The sequence below is a fragment of the Asterias rubens genome, chromosome 14 (assembly GCF_902459465.1).
Source record: "Asterias rubens chromosome 14, eAstRub1.3, whole genome shotgun sequence".
NCBI lineage: Eukaryota > Metazoa > Echinodermata > Asteroidea > Forcipulatida > Asteriidae > Asterias > Asterias rubens.
In genome coordinates this window covers 525721-546049 of record NC_047075.1, presented here as the reverse complement: position 1 = coordinate 546049, position 20329 = coordinate 525721, and the positions used below count along the sequence as shown (strand labels likewise).

The 20329-nt window shown below is 40.7% G+C and overlaps 1 protein-coding gene and 1 non-coding gene across 4 annotated transcripts in view; both read right to left on the bottom strand.

The window, feature by feature from the left end:
• Window positions 1-218: 218 nt before the first annotated feature.
• Window positions 219-20329, bottom strand: part of LOC117299368 (ras and EF-hand domain-containing protein homolog) — a 33422-nt gene continuing 13311 nt past the window's right edge. For 2 of the 3 annotated variants that reach the window (XM_033782901.1, XM_033782902.1), the window contains 15 exons: window positions 19473-19626; window positions 18524-18670; window positions 17854-17944; window positions 17019-17114; window positions 16826-16897; window positions 16256-16371; window positions 14636-14762; window positions 14013-14107; window positions 11754-11804; window positions 6763-7053; window positions 6008-6134; window positions 4646-4778; window positions 3344-3540; window positions 2342-2455; window positions 219-1462 (listed from right to left, as the gene is read on the bottom strand). In XM_033782901.1, coding sequence (XP_033638792.1) covers window positions 1298-1462; window positions 2342-2455; window positions 3344-3540; window positions 4646-4778; window positions 6008-6134; window positions 6763-7053; window positions 11754-11804; window positions 14013-14107; window positions 14636-14762; window positions 16256-16371; window positions 16826-16897; window positions 17019-17114; window positions 17854-17944; window positions 18524-18670; window positions 19473-19626 — 1976 coding nt within the window. In that variant the 3' untranslated portion in view covers window positions 219-1297. The remainder of the gene's footprint in view (window positions 1463-2341; window positions 2456-3343; window positions 3541-4645; window positions 4779-6007; window positions 6135-6762; window positions 7054-11753; window positions 11805-14012; window positions 14108-14635; window positions 14763-16255; window positions 16372-16825; window positions 16898-17018; window positions 17115-17853; window positions 17945-18523; window positions 18671-19472; window positions 19627-20329) is intronic. The other variant, XM_033782903.1, reaches the window with a different exon arrangement.
• Window positions 2147-2219, bottom strand: Trnan-auu. Its single transcript has one exon. It is a non-coding gene; the product is annotated as a tRNA-Asn (tRNA).

Here is a 20329-nt window from a genome sequence, read left to right as displayed (position 1 = left end):
AACCAAGTTCATGAACTCTATAGACGATGTGACCTGTGACATCACATGTTTACAAAAGAGCCACCAAGCCTGGACTTCCTGCAGGCGCGATTTGTGCACAGCTCAATGGAAGAAAACATAACATTTTTATATTTTATGGAGATTGCACTGTCCACATTTTATAAACTTTTGATATGATGAGAGGGGGCACATCTCAAAACTCTTTTACTTTCATAACTCTTGAGTTTATGTGGAAATTATGGACAAATTTCACCTTTCCCATATGACCAGTGCAGTATCTTGCCTGCCAGAACAGCCAAAGCATGTTCAAGGTCACGCTCATTGTAAACAGATGTCACATGGTCTATACAAACTGCACTAATGACCTTATAGTCCTGAGCCGACAAAGGGATATACACAACTTTTGACAAAGCTGATTGATCCTTACGTGACTAAACTAGTTAAAATTCTCTACTTTTCAAGAAGCTCAAATTAACCTACTTTCGGCTACAAAAGATTCACAAAATATTCCCACACCCCAAATGCTTACAGCTACATAATTATTAGCTAAATAATTTCCCTATACTCCCATTTCACAAAGCTCCCTAGAAAAATATTTAAAAACAAAAATGGAAGCGATAAAATAATTTTTTGGAAGCACACTTTACTTGGAAGCGGTTGTAGTCTTGTGCGGTATAATACAAAAACATAAAATCCAACTTCCCCCTCCTAAATTTTTGTTAAAGTCAATGTGTGGATAAAATCCGGAGTATTTGAATTGAAAAAAGTCAACTGGGTATAATTTACATATCAACTTTCAAAAACTATAAGCTATTTTAAAAGTAGAGTCTATTAATTGATTGTCAGTCTGGCAAGTATAGACCTCTATAACGGTGCAGCCATCTTGAATTTCTCCCATTGATATCAAAGTTACCAAACTGAAGCTGGAAGAACAAAATAGTCTGGTTCCTAATTGCCAGATGATTATTAGCATTCATTATTGTTAGACGATACGAGGAACATGACCAGGATGGAGGCAGTATGATAAATATTGCAAATCACTATTTGGGAACACTATGAAAAGTAACTAACTTGTCAATTTCTGACAAAAAAAAAAGTTGTTAAATTGTCTTGGCATGAAGATGAAACTTATCACAAAAAATATAAATAATGAAAAGAAGTGAAATATTTTGATATCATATGTCATTCATGACGAAACACCTCCCAACCCTGAACGTTGAAATTATGAAATCCCTCAGAGCTCACAATGTTCCACTTTATCAACCAGACCCTGTTTTCACTACCTCTGTTACCATGGTTACTTGCCGCAGCATCCTTTATTGACATCCTCGTCTGTCAGATTGAGAGCTTTCTCCATATCTTCGTCTTCTCGCTGTTGGAGGATTGTCGCCATCCGATGGAACGCTTCAGCGATATTCTGACCACTTTTTGCGCTGGCCTCGTAGAAGATACAATCATAGGACTGAAAAGATAAAATAAGTCAAGTTTTGAAGGCGCTGTTCCACCAAGGGGGCATGGTTGGCTTGTGCGTAAAGCACTCACCTCTCACCAAGGTGACCCTGGTTCCAAACCCGGCCAGGGCCATGTGTGAGTTGAGTTGTGCGTTGGTTCTCTGCTGTGCCACAAGGGGTTTTCCTCCCTTGGGAAAAATCAAACACTTTTGATCTCTGGCTGTGCCTTGTGGTCATATGCCTGCTTCTCGAACGTGTTGTAGCTGCGTCCTTCGCAACTCAGCTCTAAGGATAATTTGCCTCCCAAATTATTGTAAGATCATAAGCACATAATAAAAACTTAACATTCCTCCTGAAGACGATTGGAGCATGTTGATCGAAACATTGAGTTGTCAACTGCCCGTTCTTCTCAAACCGCACTACTAAAAGACTTTCTCCAAAAGACGATCAGAGCATACTGATCAAAGCGTTGATTTGAAACCAACGGTTCCTTTCAGAACCACCCCAACTCATGGTGTTAACGCAAACCTTTCCATAACGTATTTCCACCACGCACATTTTCAAATCCTACTACTCAAAAGAGACCTTCTTTTGGTGCTAGCGCAAACCTCACCTAACTAAAGTTTATCAATATAAACCACAAGGGAAAGTGACTGGGTAAATTATGAAATGATTTTTGGGGTTGAACAAAGAATTGACTAGAGTGGGATTCGAACCAACGACCTCCAGATTAATGTGCCGGCGCTCTACCAACTGGGCTATCTAGCCCTATATGATAGTGTGTCCCTATTTTGCAAATATCTTTGTTCAGGGGTGCCAGTCAGAAGCCATACAACCGTTAACTGCCGTGTAGCCAGGGATATCAAGTGTTAGAGCGTTTTATATCTTACCTCCGCCATACTGGCTCCGACTTCTTCCTTGATCTGTCTTGATTCTGGGTTATCTTCAGCTAAATCAGTTTTATTTCCAATCATCATCCGTACAACACCATCACTCGTTGATTCCTAAAAAAAAAAAAACAATGAAGATATAATGATAAACACTTCATACAGTGCTCAATGCCCAAAGACCACTGAGCATATTACATAAAAATAAGAAGCATTTAGATAAACCACAATTCATTTGCAAAAAAACTAGTAACGACAGTCTAAAAAGGTTGCAAGTTCGAATCCTACCAAGCTAACCGCTGATTTCACAATGACGAGAATAAATGTTGTCCTCTAATTAATGCATTAAAGATTTCTTGATTTGTGCAACTCATAATCTTAGACATTAAACCAATGTTTGTGTGGAAGTGGAAGTGGCCGAGCGGTTAAGAGCACCAAATTTAAACTCTGGTGTTTCTGATCAGCAGAGTGTGGGTTCGAATCCCTGACACTTAACCATTGCTTCGTCCTTCGGATGGGACGTAATGCTGTTGGTCCCATGTGTTGTGTAACCAAGTAAAAGAACACAGTGCACTTATCGAAAAGAGAAGGGGTTCGCCCCGGTGTTCCTGGCTGTGGCTGCTGTATGTGCCGTAGCACCTTCTAAACCCTTATAAGGTGCTAAATAATTGGGTCTCAAAATTCATCACTGCAATTACCTATCTTTCTGAAAGTTTGTATATACTCAGCGCCTTGAGTAGCTTGTTTGGTAGATACATGCGCTTTGATACGAGTTTTATATTATATTATATTAGGGATTGGCTGTTGCCAACTTGGTGTTTATATCCCCTTGTGGGAGTTTGCTAAGTTGAGTCTAGACTCAAAATTGTCAGACATTTCCGTACAAGAAAAATTACACTAAATTCAAGTAAACACTAAGAAATGAGGTGTTGAACAACGCTGTAAATTCAAGTAAATTTAAACTAGCGAGATGAGATTTTGAAATAAAGTTGAGACTAGACTTACAACGACGCTGTTCATCCAATTCCTAACGTTGATGAATGAAGCTTCTGAGTTGATGTCATACATGATGATAATCCCGTCAGCTTTCCTGAAGTAGTGACGAGTGATGCTTCGGAATCTTTCCTGGCCGGCCGTATCCCAGAGTTGAAGAGCGATCAAGGCGTTGTTTATGATCATAGTCTTGACTTGGAAATCCACACCTAGGAGTTAGCGACAAAAGGAATTCATTCAGTTACCTAACAACAATAATAATAATATCAAGTAACAACCTCGTTATCCCTAAAGTTACCACCAAAGCATATGGTCAATGTAGTTATCAGTTTGCTGCTCCTCACTTATGGAACAATCTCCCTCTACACATCAAACAAGCCACCATGATCTCAAGTTTCAAGACTCTTCTCAAAACACATCTATTCAAATTATCTTATACATAATTATTCTTTTGGTTCCTGTGAGCGCTTAGAGACTTTCTTTTGGAGGTGTTAGGCGCTATAGAAATGCGGTTGTTATTTTTATTATTACTATTAACAAACCAAAGGCGACTGACAAGAAACAGTAATTTCCCATGTGGTTTATTACCCGATATTCAGAAACAAAAAGTTGCATTCCCTATAAACTGATCCCCTGGGTACTGCGCGGCTTCCCACAGTGTATCTTAAACTTGGGTGTGATTCATGGACACAGGGCATCCAATGGTTATACGACTTCTGACTTGCACCCTGAACAGAGATAATAACTAACCGAGAGACTGCCAATATCGACTCCTTACATGCACGTTGCACGCGGTGACTGTGCCACGCTCACCATGTTGGTGGGCAATAGGTTTATGGTAAATGCTGCGTCGCCTAAAATGCGCACTTCACTGAATAATGCAGTTACATTGCCTACCAGTATGGCAGTTCCAAGATTATTCTTATTATGACGTCAGGTGAATTGGGTCAATAGGGCTGGATATAGACGAGATGACCCATGTTTACATTCAAACTGCCCTCTGTTGACAAAACACTGTGTACGTCATGTTTCGCCTGGCAAAAAGACGCGTAGTCATGGTAAGATTGCATACACTTTCTAGCTGGCTGCCAAAACACAAAGGTTTTGCCCGGCGGTATGCGCGCGAATCATGTTACATCACATCGTCTATAGCTCGTTTGGTAGAGTGCCGGTAAGTAATCTGGAGGTCATTGGTTCAAATCCTGGTCTAGTCAACTTCTCTTTGTGCAAACCCAAAACATTTTACCCGATCAGTTTCCCTTGTGGTTTATTATTTGATTTATTAACCTCTCCAAAAATGAAATTGTTACTTACCAATTGTTGCACTAAAAGCCGACCTGAAGGTATCGCTGCAAAACCGGTGAATAAGACTAGTCTTCCCGACTCCAGAGTCGCCAACAAACACCACCTTAAACAGCCTCTCTGGTCCCTTAGGTATGGCAGCAATCTGAAACCGAAGAGAAGGTTTATGTTTAGTTATCACTCTTTAAATTAATGGCAATAACTTTATGGTAGAAGACTACATTAGCTTTCAATAGTTTAAAGTATCTCGAGAAATATTTCACTTCGAAGTAATGTGGTTATATAAAAAGATATGTTGTGCTCCAAAATTTGAATCTGAAAAGCGTTCATGTAAGTTGCACTTCTCCGAATGTGTGTCCATGTTCTATTTCTAGAAATGAACACCGCTCCCAATTGGATTGTGGAGCCCAAGCTAAGGTTTGGGAAAAGGCGATCGATTCCAACTTTAAAAAACCAAACATTAGCACCGTGATAAAGGTCTAATGTCACTTGTCCAAGTTTAACCCCAACCCCTAAATCTCAACCCCTACCCCCACCCCCAACCAATCCTTACTGCTTCTGTGAGTGTTGCCGAGTGACATCCTACGGGTTCTTCCCTAATGGCACCAAAGGACCCCATACTCCTCCAACCGATAGACCATCAGCTGACTCCCAACCCCTACCCCCAAACTCTTACTCCTACCCCAAACCCTTACCTCTTACCCTAGCCCTAACCAATCCTCAACCTTGCTGCTTCTGTGAGTGTTGCTGAGTGACATCCTACGGGTTCTTCCCTAATGGCCCCATACTCCTCCAACCGATAGACCATCAGCCGACTCCGAACCCCTACCCCTTACCTCTTACCCTAACCCTCTAATCCTAACTAATCCTCACCCTTGCTGCTTCTGTGAGTGTTGCTGAGTGACATCCTACGGGTTCTTCCCCAATGGCACCAAAGGAACCAACACCTCCAACCGATAGATTATCAGCTGACTCCCAACCCCTACCCCCAAACTCTTACCCCTACCCCTTACCTCTTACCCTAACCCTCTAATCCTAACCAATCCTCATCCTTGCTGCTTCTGTGAGTGTTGCTGAGTGACATCCTACGGGTTCTTCCCTAATGGCACCAAAGGAACCAACACCTCCAACCGATAGATTATCAGCCGACTCCCAACCCCTACCCCCAAACTCTTACTCCTACCCCAAACCCTTACCTCTTACCCTAGCCCTAACCAATCTTCAACCTTGCTGCTTCTGTGAGTGTTGCTGAGTGACATCCTACGGGTTCTTCCCTAATGGCCCCATACTCCTCCAACCGATAGACCATCAGCCGACTCCGAACCCCTACCCCTTACCTCTTACCCTAACCCTCTAATCCTAACCAATCCTTACCCTTGCTGCTTCTGTGAGTGTTGCTGAGTGACATCCTACCGGTTCTTCCCTAATGGCACCAAAGGACCCGACACCTCCAACTGATAGACCATCAGCTGACTCTGGTGAACCAAGCTTTGCCTCTTGACTGCAGGAGAAAATATCAGAATCTTAAAATTAGATTTGGAGTACAAAATGTAGATGTTACTTTTGCATTGGTTCCTCTAAAATGACGTTACATTGTTTTATACTATCAAACAGCTCTTCACAGGGGTGTGTTTTTGCGGTCGTAACCAATAAATGTTTTGGTCAATGGCCAGTAATTAACCAATGACAAGTTCAACTGGAGCAGTTATTGGTGACGACTGCAGAAACACCACAAGTAATTTGTTATGGTCCTTTAACGTGGGAGTAACTACCAAAAGGATTATCTCGCCTTTAATAACGTTCTTGTTATTTTGAGTTGAGTAGTAAAACTAAATCAATTCAAATGAATCATTAGGGCCGTGTCATACGAGGCAACTTTTACAGGCAACTTGGGAGGCAACCAAATGCAGTGCATGCTACAGGACACTTTTGCAATTCCTATTTGTAAAGAGCGCGTCATGTGGGGGTGTTGATAAAAACCATTTAAGAAACTGTCACCACTCATTTATAACCCTACTTGTGCATGGATTCTTTTCTTGAAAATTGCCTGTGCTTGTCCTCATGTGACATGGCCCATGACCTCCATCAATGGGCCTTGTAAATATTTTGAAGGTAAACTGTATACATACGCTGATGCATATTGTCGGCGTATAGACTGCCTGGTAACCTGTGCATGATCCATCTCGTACCCTCCGAGCAGTCTCCCATTCATGTGTTGATGTCCCATCACTAAATCCATCCTCTCTCCTTCCTCCTCATTATACATTCCCCCATTAATCACGCCGTGTATCAACGTCCCGTGACCGGTCCGATAAACGTCGTCATCGACTTCTACTTCGTCTTCTTCATGAATAACATATGAATCGTCGTCCTCGTCGTCATATTCACCAACTGTTCCTGATTCGCCGACTTTACGACTCCTTGGAAAGATAAACCATAAGAAGTTAAGTAAGATTACTTGCAACAGATGTCAAAGTTGGAGCTGAGACTGAGCATGATTCGGAAGGAAGAACAAAATAATTCACTTTCTGTCGATCTTGTTAACTCTTCTAGAAGAAGAGTCCACTAAGAAGACCACTGTTATAAGATTGTAATTTGATTTTTTACACTTTTACAGAACTGTATTCTTTATGCCCAATGCAAAAATTAACATCTATTAAATTAAATTTTATAAATCGAAATAATTTGATATCAAATAATAAACCACAAGGGAAACTGACTGGGTACATTCCATAAATGATTTTGGGTTGAACAAAGAAAAATTGAATAGAGCGGGATTTGAACCAATGACCTCCGGTTTAACGTGCCGGCGCTCTACCAACTGAGCTATCTAGCCCTATGTTGGTGGTCTCCCAATTTTGTCAATATCTTTGTTCGGGGGGTGCCTGTCAGAAGCCATTCAACCCCAAACTGCCGTGTAGCCAGGGATCACACCCAAATTACGATACAACCTGGGAAGCCGCAGCCAGGGGATCACCTCAAGGGGATGCAACTTTTTGTTTCAGATATCAATATAAACCACAAGGGAAACTGACTGGGTAAATTTTATAAATTAAAATAATTTGCTCAGTTCCACAAAAGTTATACATAATATTTTACAATGTAAAACAAAGAAAGTGAAGAACATGTTAAGCTTCTCCTTGGCAAGCATATGGTTTGTTATAATTTGCTGCTTATATCTTTGGGAGAATGTGGAAGTTCCAGAAAAGTGTCAATTTGAATAGAGCGGAATATAAAGCTGTAGTGTCAAGCTGTGTTTGCGTTTTTATAATATGGACGAGCCATGGGTATGAAACGGAATAGCATGCCATGATTTCATTGGCATTATTAAGCATATATACAAGAAGTTGTGAGCATAGGAGCAAAATTATGAGATAAACAATACCATAAGGTTTGGTTTTCGATTAAATAGCATGTTAAATAAACGCTCCAAGCTGTATTAGAACAGATGTATTAAAGACAGTGGACACTATTGGTAATTGTCAAAGACCAGTCTTCTCAGTGTATCTAAACATATTCATAAAATAACAAACCTGTGAAAATTTGAGCTCAATTGGTTGTCGAAGTTGCGAGATATGAATGAAAGAAAAAACACCCTTGTCAAACAAAGTTGTGTGCTTTCTGATGCTTGATTTCGAGAACTTGAGGTCTTGAAATCAAATTCGTGGAAAATTACTTCTTTCTCGAAAACTACGTCACTTCAAAGGGAGCCGTTCCTCACAATGTTTTACACTATCAACCTCTTCTTAAGTCTTCTTTTTATGTAACACCATGTCAAACATCTCTTTATGGTGTTCACTCTAAAACAAACGGGACCAAATTTAATAGACGTCTCAAGCGACATTTTTACTTAGAAATGTCTTGCAAAGCAAATCTCTATTAACATCTTTTATGATTCCACTGAAAAAGAATATTTTAAAAATTTGGTAAAAATGAAAATAAATTAAACATTACAGCAAAAATACACTTAATCAAAAATATGAAAATAATTGTACAAAATGTCAAAAATTACCAAACATTTTACAGATTCAACGAGCACAACCACTACACTTGAATCACGATCATAAAATACAAATATTGCAAAAAGACATCAATGGGTACAAATAAAGGGCAGTATCAACAATACATCAGTAAACTTGAAATGATAAAAAGACTCCCAGTCTGTGTTCTTTTTAGTTCCTTATGAGTCAATAGTGAGAATTGATTTGCCAAGTAGCCATATAATAATCAGGATGGAATTATAAAACAATAACGTGATCACGTTATCATTTTATAAGATCAAATAGTTTTGAGAGAGGCACTAAATATTTCTGCATTCTACTCGCTCTTGTGTGATAATTAAAATCATTATTGGTAACTTATTCAGTTGATTTGACCTCACAATAAAAACAATAAATGAAGAAAAGAAAGAAACAAATTATGAATCAATCAAAATAATTCTTGCAATAGAAATCTAACAATGATAATCTTAAGATAGAAGCATTGTTAGGTTACAATATGCAAAATATGGTTATAAGCTGAACATTTCAAAGTTAGTATCAACAATTTCACATTGTCCATGCAACAAAGAGGACTGCAATTGAATGTCAATTGTTTGTTTCTTGAAGGCGCTTGAAGCGTGCATAAATATATGTAAGAAAATGATAGGATCACGTTGTGACAGAATGGCAAGACAACATTAAAAAGACAAGGGAAGTTCAAAAGAATCCTTTTCTCATAATGATTTGAAATTACTCGATAAAATTGAGCAAGATTATAATCACAAGCACATGATAGAAAAGGAAATAAAAAAAAATGTGAAAATAAAACAAGACTGGCGTAAGAAATGCCTTTGAATAATGAATAAGGAACTAATGCCAACTTTGGAGTCGGACTTAATCAAAACTTTGCATGTACAACTGGTAAATGCGCATGTAACAGGTTTATGCGCATGTAACAGATTTATTTGCATGTAACAGGTTTATGCACATGCAACAGGTACATGCTCATGTACAACTGGTGCATAAGCATGTCACAGGTTCATGTGCATGGAACAGGTTCATACGCATGTAACATTAAACATAATGACTTACCAGCATTGTTAGCTTAATATAAGGGTAGCACACAGACATTTATTAACTGCTTGATGTACATAAAGCATTGGCTGTTGTCGTGTTAGCGGTTGGATACAATGGGAGATCTCGACACTAGGTGGCAGCAGACTACCAGGACCCCAAAAGTAGCTTAGCACAACATAATGATGCTTAGCAGCATAATGCAGCCAGCCAAAATATCATGTCAAAATTTGTGACAGATCCTCATTTCGGCTACGCAGAAAATCGTTAAGAAATATTTTTTGCTTGAGCAGCTCTATGAAATTTAGACCTGGGCCCAACTTCATAGAGCTGCTTAAGCAATATTGCTTAACAATTTCTTGCTTAGCAGAAATCAGCAGGATACCAGTCACAAATTGTACATGAGACATAGAATTGTGGTTGGTAACCTTATTCTAGTACGCATAATTTAGTTGAGATTAAGTTAGCTACTTTTTGTGAAATTGGCCCCTGGTCATTTTCAATGAGCCGAGGTTTTGAACAAGTCCCTTTTCAGCCTGCTACTACCAAACGTCAATAATCTCCAATTCTAGAGTCAAAATGATGAGTGTTAGTGCAAACGAGTAACACCATGCAACAATCTGCGATTACATTAAACATTGATTGATCACCTGAGTGTAACGATAACACTTTGTCGGAACATTGGAACCAAGATGAGACTTTACAAATGAAGTGATTCTGAGAAATCAGAATCACTGTCCGAGCTGTTTAAGAAGAGAACAACAAAATGATTTGCAAAACACTTTTGAGAAATTCAACTTATGATACCCTGATGACATCTTATCTACTATCCAAGCTGTTTGAGAAGAGAACAACAAAATGATTTGCAAAAGATGTTTGATAGTTTATTAGAACTGCAACACTGTGCTGTGATCAGGCCTAGCACATTTTGTTAGACTGCAAGTCTCGCGCGGTTTTGAATATTACAAACCCTTGGTTGCTATTGTCGGAGCTGTTTGAGAAGAGAACAACAAAATGATTTGCAAGGATGTTTGACAAATTAGAATTACGATGCTCGGATGAGATCGCTTCTACAATCTGAGCTGTGTAGAGAACAACCAAATGTACGCAAAAACTTTGGACAAATTACAATTGCGATACTGTGGTGAGATGGCATACTGTCCGAGCTACTTAAGGAGAAAACAAAAAATTATTTCCAAAGACATTTTGACAATTAGAATTATGACACTGTGAGGAGATTTCATCAGTCCCTTCTTCTTTTTTCGGTTTCTACCCCAACTTCATAAGAACTGAAGACTGAGGAACGTTGTGAATGGCGCCTTTGAATGGTTTTACACCAGATTTAGCATGCCTTTATAAATGCTGTGTAATTGTATTTTTATTATTAAGCGCCAAACGACCCTGCAAATCTCCCTTGTATTTGAGCATTTAGGACCCATGTTTCATATTGACCCACAGCAATCACCTCAGTGCCCTATGCTTTTGCTGTGGTGCCCTCTGCAAAGTTCCAATACAAATTTACATTTTCCTCATGGAAGTGCCCAATATCAAAGGAAAATTGCTGTGCCCCTTATCAGAAGAAAATTACTTTGCCCCTTACAGAGCGAAGGCCTGATTGAAGCATAACCCAATGTGCAGTCAAGTCTGAAAGCCTGTGTGCACGCGTGCTTTTTATTTGTGACCGAAAATGGCAGCTGACTGTAAATTGTCACAACCCTCTCAATAAATGACTCTGGCTTAGATGAAGGTCTAGCACAGCGTTCAAATGATGGTGATTCTTTGGCTAAGGCAATGGATAGACATAGTGAATTAGCCAAAGATGTAGCCAAACTTGAAAAACTGTGCACCCATAAAAAAAAACCTTTCAGCAATCACATGAAAATCACCTGATAACATGCGTAGCTTTACCCAAGAGACCAATCATTTTTGTATAATAATCACCACTAGCCCCTTGTGGTCGCTATGGCCATTTGTGGTCGCTATGGCCTCTAAAAGAATACAAAACAATAATTTGTGAACAGCTTCTGGATGAATGAGTGGCCGATGACCCTTGAACCCAAACTTACTGATGGAACACTGGATATTCCTGGAAATGCATTGCCTTGAGGGTTGGGTTTCTAAAAAGAAGAAATATTTACCGTCAGAACCCGGAGAATTTAATTTAGAATGTGTTTGCCAAAGAAAATCTCCTCCGCTCTTCTGGAGTCTTTCCAAAGTAAGCCAGATGTGTGCACTCTCCCCCCCCCCCCCAAAAAAAAGAAAACCCCACACCAATGAAACATTGAGATTTGCTGAAGATTCCTGAAAGTGACTGACAGGTCAGGGTTTCCAAACAGCAGCAGCTATAGTGGCGAGTTGGGGGCATTATAAGAGCATCAGACTCAAGTTCTTGTGTTTCTGATCGGCAGAGTGAGGGTTTGAGTCTTCTCATAACACTTGTATCCTTGAGCAAGATACTGTACCACAATTGCTTTGTCCTTCGGATGGGACATTAGGCCTTAAGTTCTTGTGTTTCTGATCGGCAGAGTGTGGGTTCGAGTCTTCTCATGACACTTGTATCCTTGAGCAAGATACTGTACCACAATTGCTTTGTCCTTCGGATGGGACATTAGGCCTTAAGTTCTTGTGTTTCTAATCGGCAGAGTGTGGGTTTGAGTCTTCGTCATGATACTGTACCACAATTGCTTTGTCCTTCGGATGGGACATTAGGCCTTAAGTTCTTGTGTTTCTAATCGGCAGAGTGTGGGTTTGAGTCTTCGTCATGATACTGTACCACAATTGCTTTGTCCTTCGGATGGGACATTAGGCCTTAAGTTCTTGTGTTTCTAATCGGCAGAGTGTGGGTTTGAGTCTTCGTCATGATACTGTACCACAATTGCTTTGTCCTTCGGATGGGACATTAGGCCTTAAGTTCTTGTGTTTCTGATCGGCAGAGCGTGGGTTTGAGTCTTCTCATGACACTTGTATCCTTGAGCAAGATACTGTACCACAATTGCTTTGTCCTTCGGATGGGACATTAGGCCTTAAGTTCTTGTGTTTCTAATCGGCAGAGTGTGGGTTTGAGTCTTCGTCATGATACTGTACCACAATTGCTTTGTCCTTCGGATGGGACATTAGGCCTTAAGTTCTTGTGTTTCTGATCGGCAGAGCGTGGGTTTGAGTCTTCTCATGACACTTGTATCCTTGAGCAAGATACTGTACCACAATTGCTTTGTCCTTCGGATGGGACATTAGGCCTTAAGTTCTTGTGTTTCTAATCGGCAGAGTGTGGGTTTGAGTCTGCGTCATGATACTGTACCACAATTGCTTTGTCCTTCGGATGGGACATTAGGCCTTAAGTTCTTGTGTTTCTGATCGGCAGAGCGTGGGTTTGAGTCTTCTCATGACACTTGTATCCTTGAGCAAGATACTGTACCACAATTGCTTTGTCCTTCGGATGGGACATTAGGCCTTAAGTTCTTGTGTTTCTAATCGGCAGAGTGTGGGTTTGAGTCTGCGTCATGATACTGTACCACAATTGCTTTGTCCTTCGGATGGGACATTAGGCCTTAGGGCCCGTGTGCTAGGATTGGTAGCGCACGTAAAATAACCAAGAACACTTATACTGGAAGAGTAATAATATTAATAATAATAACATACAATTTATAAGGCGCACAATGTCTGGAATGGTACCATTCAAAGGCGCCGGATGCTAGCAAGCAGACAAATTGAACAGAAGAGTAGGGTGTTTCTGGTTCATATAGCAATCATCCTTGTTCAAAGGTTTCTTCAGGCTTGTGAGCTACAGTGATTAAGTTCACTTATATGAGGCATCCTTGGTTTCGTTACCAGAAATAAATAATAGTTGTTTCTAAAGGGTTAATACTTGGTACAAAGTAAATAACGTTGTCAGTTACGACATTCTTGGTAAGGTGTGGAATAGTCTTCCCTACCACATCAGGACTGCAAATACAACATCTTCTTTCAAAACTGTCCTCAAAACCCACCTCTTTGCAGTTAAACAATGACCAGCGACTCTCTACAAACTTTTTTTGTTCCTTTCTTTTGAACTGTTTATTTTGTATCCTGAGCGAGCGCCATGAGCGCCTTTTTGTGGTGGATATTGGCGCTATATAAGACTCCATTATTATTTTTATTAAATATATAATAGTTGTCTTAAAAAGATTTATACTTGACGGAAACTTAATCAGATTGATGGTCTTGATTAGGTCCCACATCTTGCATGAAACACTGTTTGTTACAGCGCCAGGAGCGCCATTGAGTGACGGACATGTGCGCTTTATAAGAAGCCACAATTATTATTATTATCATTATTGACATCTCACCTTGCTGGTGGTACATACGGAGCTAAGACAGAGCCTTGTTTGACCAGTGGGTTAGATTGCTGTCGAAGGGCTTCAGCTTGCTCTGCCTCTTTCTCCTGGAAATAAACAAATAATTCTCTGCAATATTATTAGGCATATGAGGGGTGTTGTGGCCGAGCGGTCTAGGGAGGTGGACTCGGGCAAAGCACTCTATCATAATTGCTTCTCTCCTTCCAGGAGTACAAATGGGTACTGGCGAGAGCTAGGGTGTAACCTGCGATGGACTGGCATCCTGTCCAGAGGGAATAGACATATTCTCTGATGTTTAATGCCAAAGAGCTAGGGTGCAACCTGCGATGGACTGGCATCCTGTCCAGGGGGAATAGACATATTCTCTGATGTTTAATGCCAATGAAACCTAATATATACACCAGTCTGTTGAGCCGTATTGGCTCGAGCATTTTGTTCTGTGGGATGTTTTTCTACTTGGTATTTCTCTTGGTGTGCTAAGTCCAACAGTCCTACAGTCTGGAGCATGTTTTTATGGTTTTCTCTTTGGTTATTTTTGTGCAGGCATCGATATGCAATTTGCTGGCATCGGCACTCTAGCTTGTCATGGGTAGAAACCTGATGATGTGACTTACCTTAAGACGAGAATCAAACTCATCTTTCTCATCTTGCAGTTTCTTATTCATCGTTCGTAGTAAATTCAGCTGCTTGACCAAACTCTCTCGCTCTTCCATAATATTCTCTGTCACTTTCAACGCAGCGCTGAAAGAAAAAAATTCATATTTTGTATTAGTAATAAAAAAATTGAAATTCTGAATGAATGTGTCTGGCACAATGGTACCAGCGTTTGCTCATCGGGAGGCTGCTATACAAATTTAAGCAGTAACCTTCTACTAAGCAAGTCATTGTGGTGTGTCATGGCCAAGCGGTGTAGGTCACCTGACCCAAGCTCTGGTGTTTTCAGCAGCAGAGTGTGGGTTCGAATCCCAGTCACGACACTTGTGCCCTGGAGCAAGGCACTTAATCTTAATTGCTTTAAAAAAGTTTGGAAGGTAGTGCATTCTGCTCTACCAGCCAGGCTCCTAGTGGATGATACCCATGCCTACATCCTTACAGACTGTGAAGGGAGTAACCCTGTTTCAGCCCCAGGAGTAGCTGGCTCCTAGTGGATGATACCCATGCCTACATCCTTACAGACTGTGAAGGGGGTAACCCTGTTTCAGCCCTAGGAGTAGGTGGCTCCTAGTGGATGATACCCATGCCTACATCCTTACAGACTGTGAAGGGGGTAACCCTGTTTCAGCCCCAGGAGTAGGTGGCTCCTAGTGGATGATACCCATGCCTACATCCTTACAGACTGTGAAGGGGGTAACCCTGTTTCAGCCCCAGGAGTAGGTGGCTCCTAGTGGATGATACCCATGCCTACATCCTTACGGACTGTGAAGGGGGTAACCCTGTTTCAGCCCTAGGAGTAGGTGGCTCCTAGTGGATGATACCCATGCCTACATCCTTACAGACTGTGAAGGGGGTAACCCTGTTTCAGCCCCAGGAGTAGGTGGCTCCTAGTGGATGATACCCATGCCTACATCCTTACGGACTGTGAAGGGGGTAACCCTGTTTCAGCCCCAGGAGTAGGTGGCTCCTAGTGGATGATACCCATGCCCACATCCTTACAGACTGTGAAGGGGGTAACCCTGTTTCGGCCCCAGGAGTAGGTGGCTCATAGTGGATGATATCCATGCCTACACCCTTACGGACTGTGAAGGGGGTAACCCTGTTTCAGCCCCTGGAGTAGGTGTCTCCTAGTGGATGATACCCATGCCTACATCCTCATGGGTCGTGAAGAGGGTAACCCTGTTTTAGCCCCAGGAGTAGCTGGCTCCTAGTGTATGAAACCCTAGCCTACATCCTTACAGACTGTGAAGGGGGTAACCCTGTTTCAGCCCTAGGAGTAGCTGGCTCCTAGTGGATGATACCCATGCCTACATCCTTACAGACTGTGAAGGGGGTAACCCTGTTTCAGCCCCAGGAGTAGCTGGCTCCTAGTGGATGATACCCATGCCTACATCCTTACAGACTGTGAAGAGGGTAACCTTGTTTTAGCCCCAGGAGTAGGTGGCAACGTGCCCCTGCTGACAGTTAAGTGTAGCCCTCGCCTTGAAGCCTCCGTCCATGGCCTTGCATGTTTTCTTTTAAATGTACCAGACATTATTCAAACCAAACTTGCTTATTCCTATTGTTCTTGGCTGACTTACTGCGCTCTGTCTCTCTTCTCTTTCTTCATAGTGACTTGGATGTCTTTTAAATACGTCTTAGATTCATCCAAATCCATCATGGAACCGTCAAGTTTGGTCCGAAGATCATAATTTGTCTGTCGAATAAACCCAGGTATAGATTAAGACGACATTTTAGGATATTTTGAAAATTTACTTTTACCCTTTGGAGACTATAGCGGCCACAAGCGACTTGTAACCATAATGACCATAGTGGCCACCCAAATGGCCGCAAGGTTTGGCCCACTTCCATCACTCAATGGCAGAACATGTTTGCTATGTTTAACATACATGTAGTACCTCAACTTCTGAAAACTACAATTATGTTGTGTGCTATTTTTGTTGGCATTTGTACTAAATATTTAAACAAAAAACGATCACTACTAGCTTGGGATTAAGATGAAGATTTGGATTAAGATGAAGATTTGATTAAGATGAGTATAAGGAGGAAGATTGGGATGAAGAATAAGATTAGGATTAGGATTGGTATTAGCATGACGAATGGGATTAAGATGAAGACCATGACAACAAATATCTTGGTTGACTTCTTGCCTTTTGCAGCATCTCATTTTCTTGCTTCATATCTTCCTCCATTTCAGCAATCTTCTTCAACTTAGACTCCAACTAGAAATACAAAATAACAATTGCATTTACTTCTGTACACCTATAAATGCTATACATGTATATCTGAGGTTTATGTTAGTTTTACATGTATTTGAAGAGAAGTGTATGATTTAAGGTTTACCTCAATTTGTTGCTTGGACAGTTCTTGAAGTTGTTCATCTTTACTCCTCATCATGTGAGTCAATTCCTCACGGACTCGTTTTTCTTTTTCCTTTTCCTGGTAACCAAGACACAAAGAAAGACAGTGTTATACTTGCAATGACAATGCAGTAGATGGATTGCAATACACCTCATTGACTGATATCTTTGATGTAAAGAGGCATGTCACAAAACTGGAACTCTACAGTGGACTCCCGACAGTTAGCAATAAGATTAGCACAAGAAGGCTGAGATTAGCACATCACCGCCTCAGACTTACTGAGCTGGTAGTGAGCAAGCTGGTGCTTTGGGCCCTTACTCAGGGTTACTGTTCCCGAGGCAGACCACAAACCACCTTTGTGGATACCTTGAGCCGGGACTCTGGCCTGAGACGGGAGGAGCTGCATACAGCAATGGAGGACCAACGTGTTTGGAGGGCCATCATCATCCGATGCTCCACATCCACTGAATGAATGAATAAATTGATGTAAAACAATGGAAAAGTACATGCGTGTCCGCACTACGCACAATCCTGAGCCCATTTGCCAGGGCAGACTAAAGCCTGACTCAAACTTCCTGCGAATGCGAAGCGAATGTTGACTTCACAATTTCGTAACGAATAATTCGCAGCAGTTCAACTCTGCCCAACTCACTAGCAAATATCACTGCGAACGGAGAGTTGTGACGCCAAATTCACGCCAAATTCACGCCAAATTCACTTCGCATTCGCATTCCCATGAAGTATGAACCGGGCTTAAGGGTAAAGCGATCAAAGTTGGTATTCCCCGGGGTTGACTAGTGTGAACAGGGTTTAATACCTCATGTAGGATTCTGTCCCTCTCTGCTCTTATCTGCAGTTCCATCTCCTCGTAAAGCCTCCGAACCTCCAACTCATGAGCACTACCTCGCCTGCAACCACACAAGACAAAGAAGTTTATCAGGAATCTTATCTTTATTTGTAGGGTGTAATGGCCAAGTGGTTTAGAGCATCGAACTCAAACTCTGGTGGTTAAGTCATTGGAGTGTGGGTTCAAATCCCGGTCATGACACTTGTGTCCTTGAGCAAGATACTATACCTTGCTCCTCTTCACCCAGGGGTATAATTGGGTACCTGCGAGGGTAGAGGTTGATATTGTGTATGAAAAAGCCTTCAGAGCGCTACGCAGCCTAGGGCTGTATACTCCCAAGGGAGCTGAGAAAAACTACTAGAATGTTATTGGACCAATGACCAGTGGTTGATTTCACAAAGACAGTCCTCACTTGGGACTAGTCCTAGGAGTTATTAAAAACTTCAGTCTGGTCCTGAGTTAACTCGCCCCAACTCGAAATAAGACAAGTCTTAACTCTTTGTGAAATCCACCACAATACACTAATGTAAAGCATTGAAACAGTTATTGTAAAATGCCTTGTATAAGAACTAGTGTAAAAAGATTACAGTCTTGATAAAATGCTTGACAATGAAACTCAAGGATGAGAGAGGATTCTTACGTCTTGAGTGCATTTTCCAGCTCCCCTGTAGTGATCTGAGCTTTATGCATATCCATACAGACTCGCTGGACGAAATCTTCAAAGTGTCCAAGAAGTTCTGGCTCATTCTTCCTCAAACTCTTCCATAAATCCTTCACTTGGTCTTGGCTGTCGAGAGGAAATGTAATACAATTTTAAATCAGGAGTTTGTTTCATGGCTGTTTTTACTGCGACACTTGTCACACATGTTATCAGGTGAGGTATGCGATATCACCATGTCTAGATCTCTTTTTGAGTAGTGAGAAGAACCGATGGTTGATAACTCAACGTTTCTTTTCAGAACCAACACTACTGAGAAAAGCTTTACACATGGTGCTACCACAAATGAGCACAAGCCTCCTCTTAAAAGAACCAACACTACTGAGAAAAGCTTTACACATAGTGCTACCACAAATGAGCACAAGCCTCCTCTTAAAAGAACCAACACTACTGAGAAAAGCTTTACACATAGTGCTACCACAAATGAGCACAAGCCTCCTCTTAAAAGAACCAACACTACTGAGAAAAGCTTTACACATAGTGCTACCACAAATGAGCACAAGCCTCCTCTTAAAAGGTTTGAGTGTATGACACAAAACACAAATGTCCACAAGTTTAATTTAAACTTACACGGTTTAAAGATAATGATGGTAGAACGCTTCACTTAAAATATTACTTGCTGAGGTCCTGTAGTTTTTGAGAATATTTTTTGTCTCAGTGAGACGAATATTATTTTAGCATGTACAACAGATTTACTCCTGAAAACATTGCTCTGTGATTTTCACTTTTTTTCTCAAACACTTGACGACTGATGAAGCTGAAACTTTTATAGGTAATTTATTTTACATACATCTTCATTCACAGTGAGTAGGAATTCATGCCATGGCCAAAAACTGAAGTTACTAAAGGTATCAAAACTTAAAAGACTCACTCTTCATCGAATGTTCCTGATGCTCCAAGAGTCTCCATGACTCTATGGTAATCCTGCTCTAAGTTATCATCACTGATTTTATCATCTTCAAAGATGTCTTTCTCTCCCTTACTGTCTTCGATATCGGGATCCACGTTCAAACCAAGAAACCCACCTGTCAAGAAAATAAACCGAGAGAAAAAATAGTTTGGTTTATTTTTGTAAATTAAGATGGAGTGTTTATTTACTTCCTAGATCAAGGTCAGTGCATGTCTTTTCAATTTAATTATACAGTCACCTCTTGTTATAAAAAGGTCGCTTGGACTGGTCAAAGACCTCTTTATAACAGGAACGTTGTTATAAGAGGACAGGACAGCAAAACAAAGAAACACAAAGCAGAAATGAGATTCAGGACTTCATAATTTACTCTTTATAAGCATAAAAAGGGTCGACTTCATAACAGGAACATTGTTATAAGAGGACTGCAAAACAAAGAAACACAAAGCAGAAATGAGATGCCGGACTCCAGAATGTACTCTTTATAAGCATAAAAAGGGTCGACTTCATAACAGGAACATTGTTATAAGAGGACAGCAAAACAAAGAAACACAAAGCAGAAATGAGATGCCGGACTCCAGAATGTACTCTTTATAAGCATAAAAAGGGTCGACTTCATAACAGGAACATTGTTATAAGAGGACTGCAAAACAAAGAAACACAAAGCAGAAATGAGATTCAGGACTTCAGAATGTACTCTTTATAAGCATAAAAAGGGTTGACTTCATAACAGGAACATTGTTATAAGAGGACAGCAAAACAAAGAAACACAAAGCAGAAATGAGATTCAGGACTTCATAATTTACTCTCTATAAGCAGAA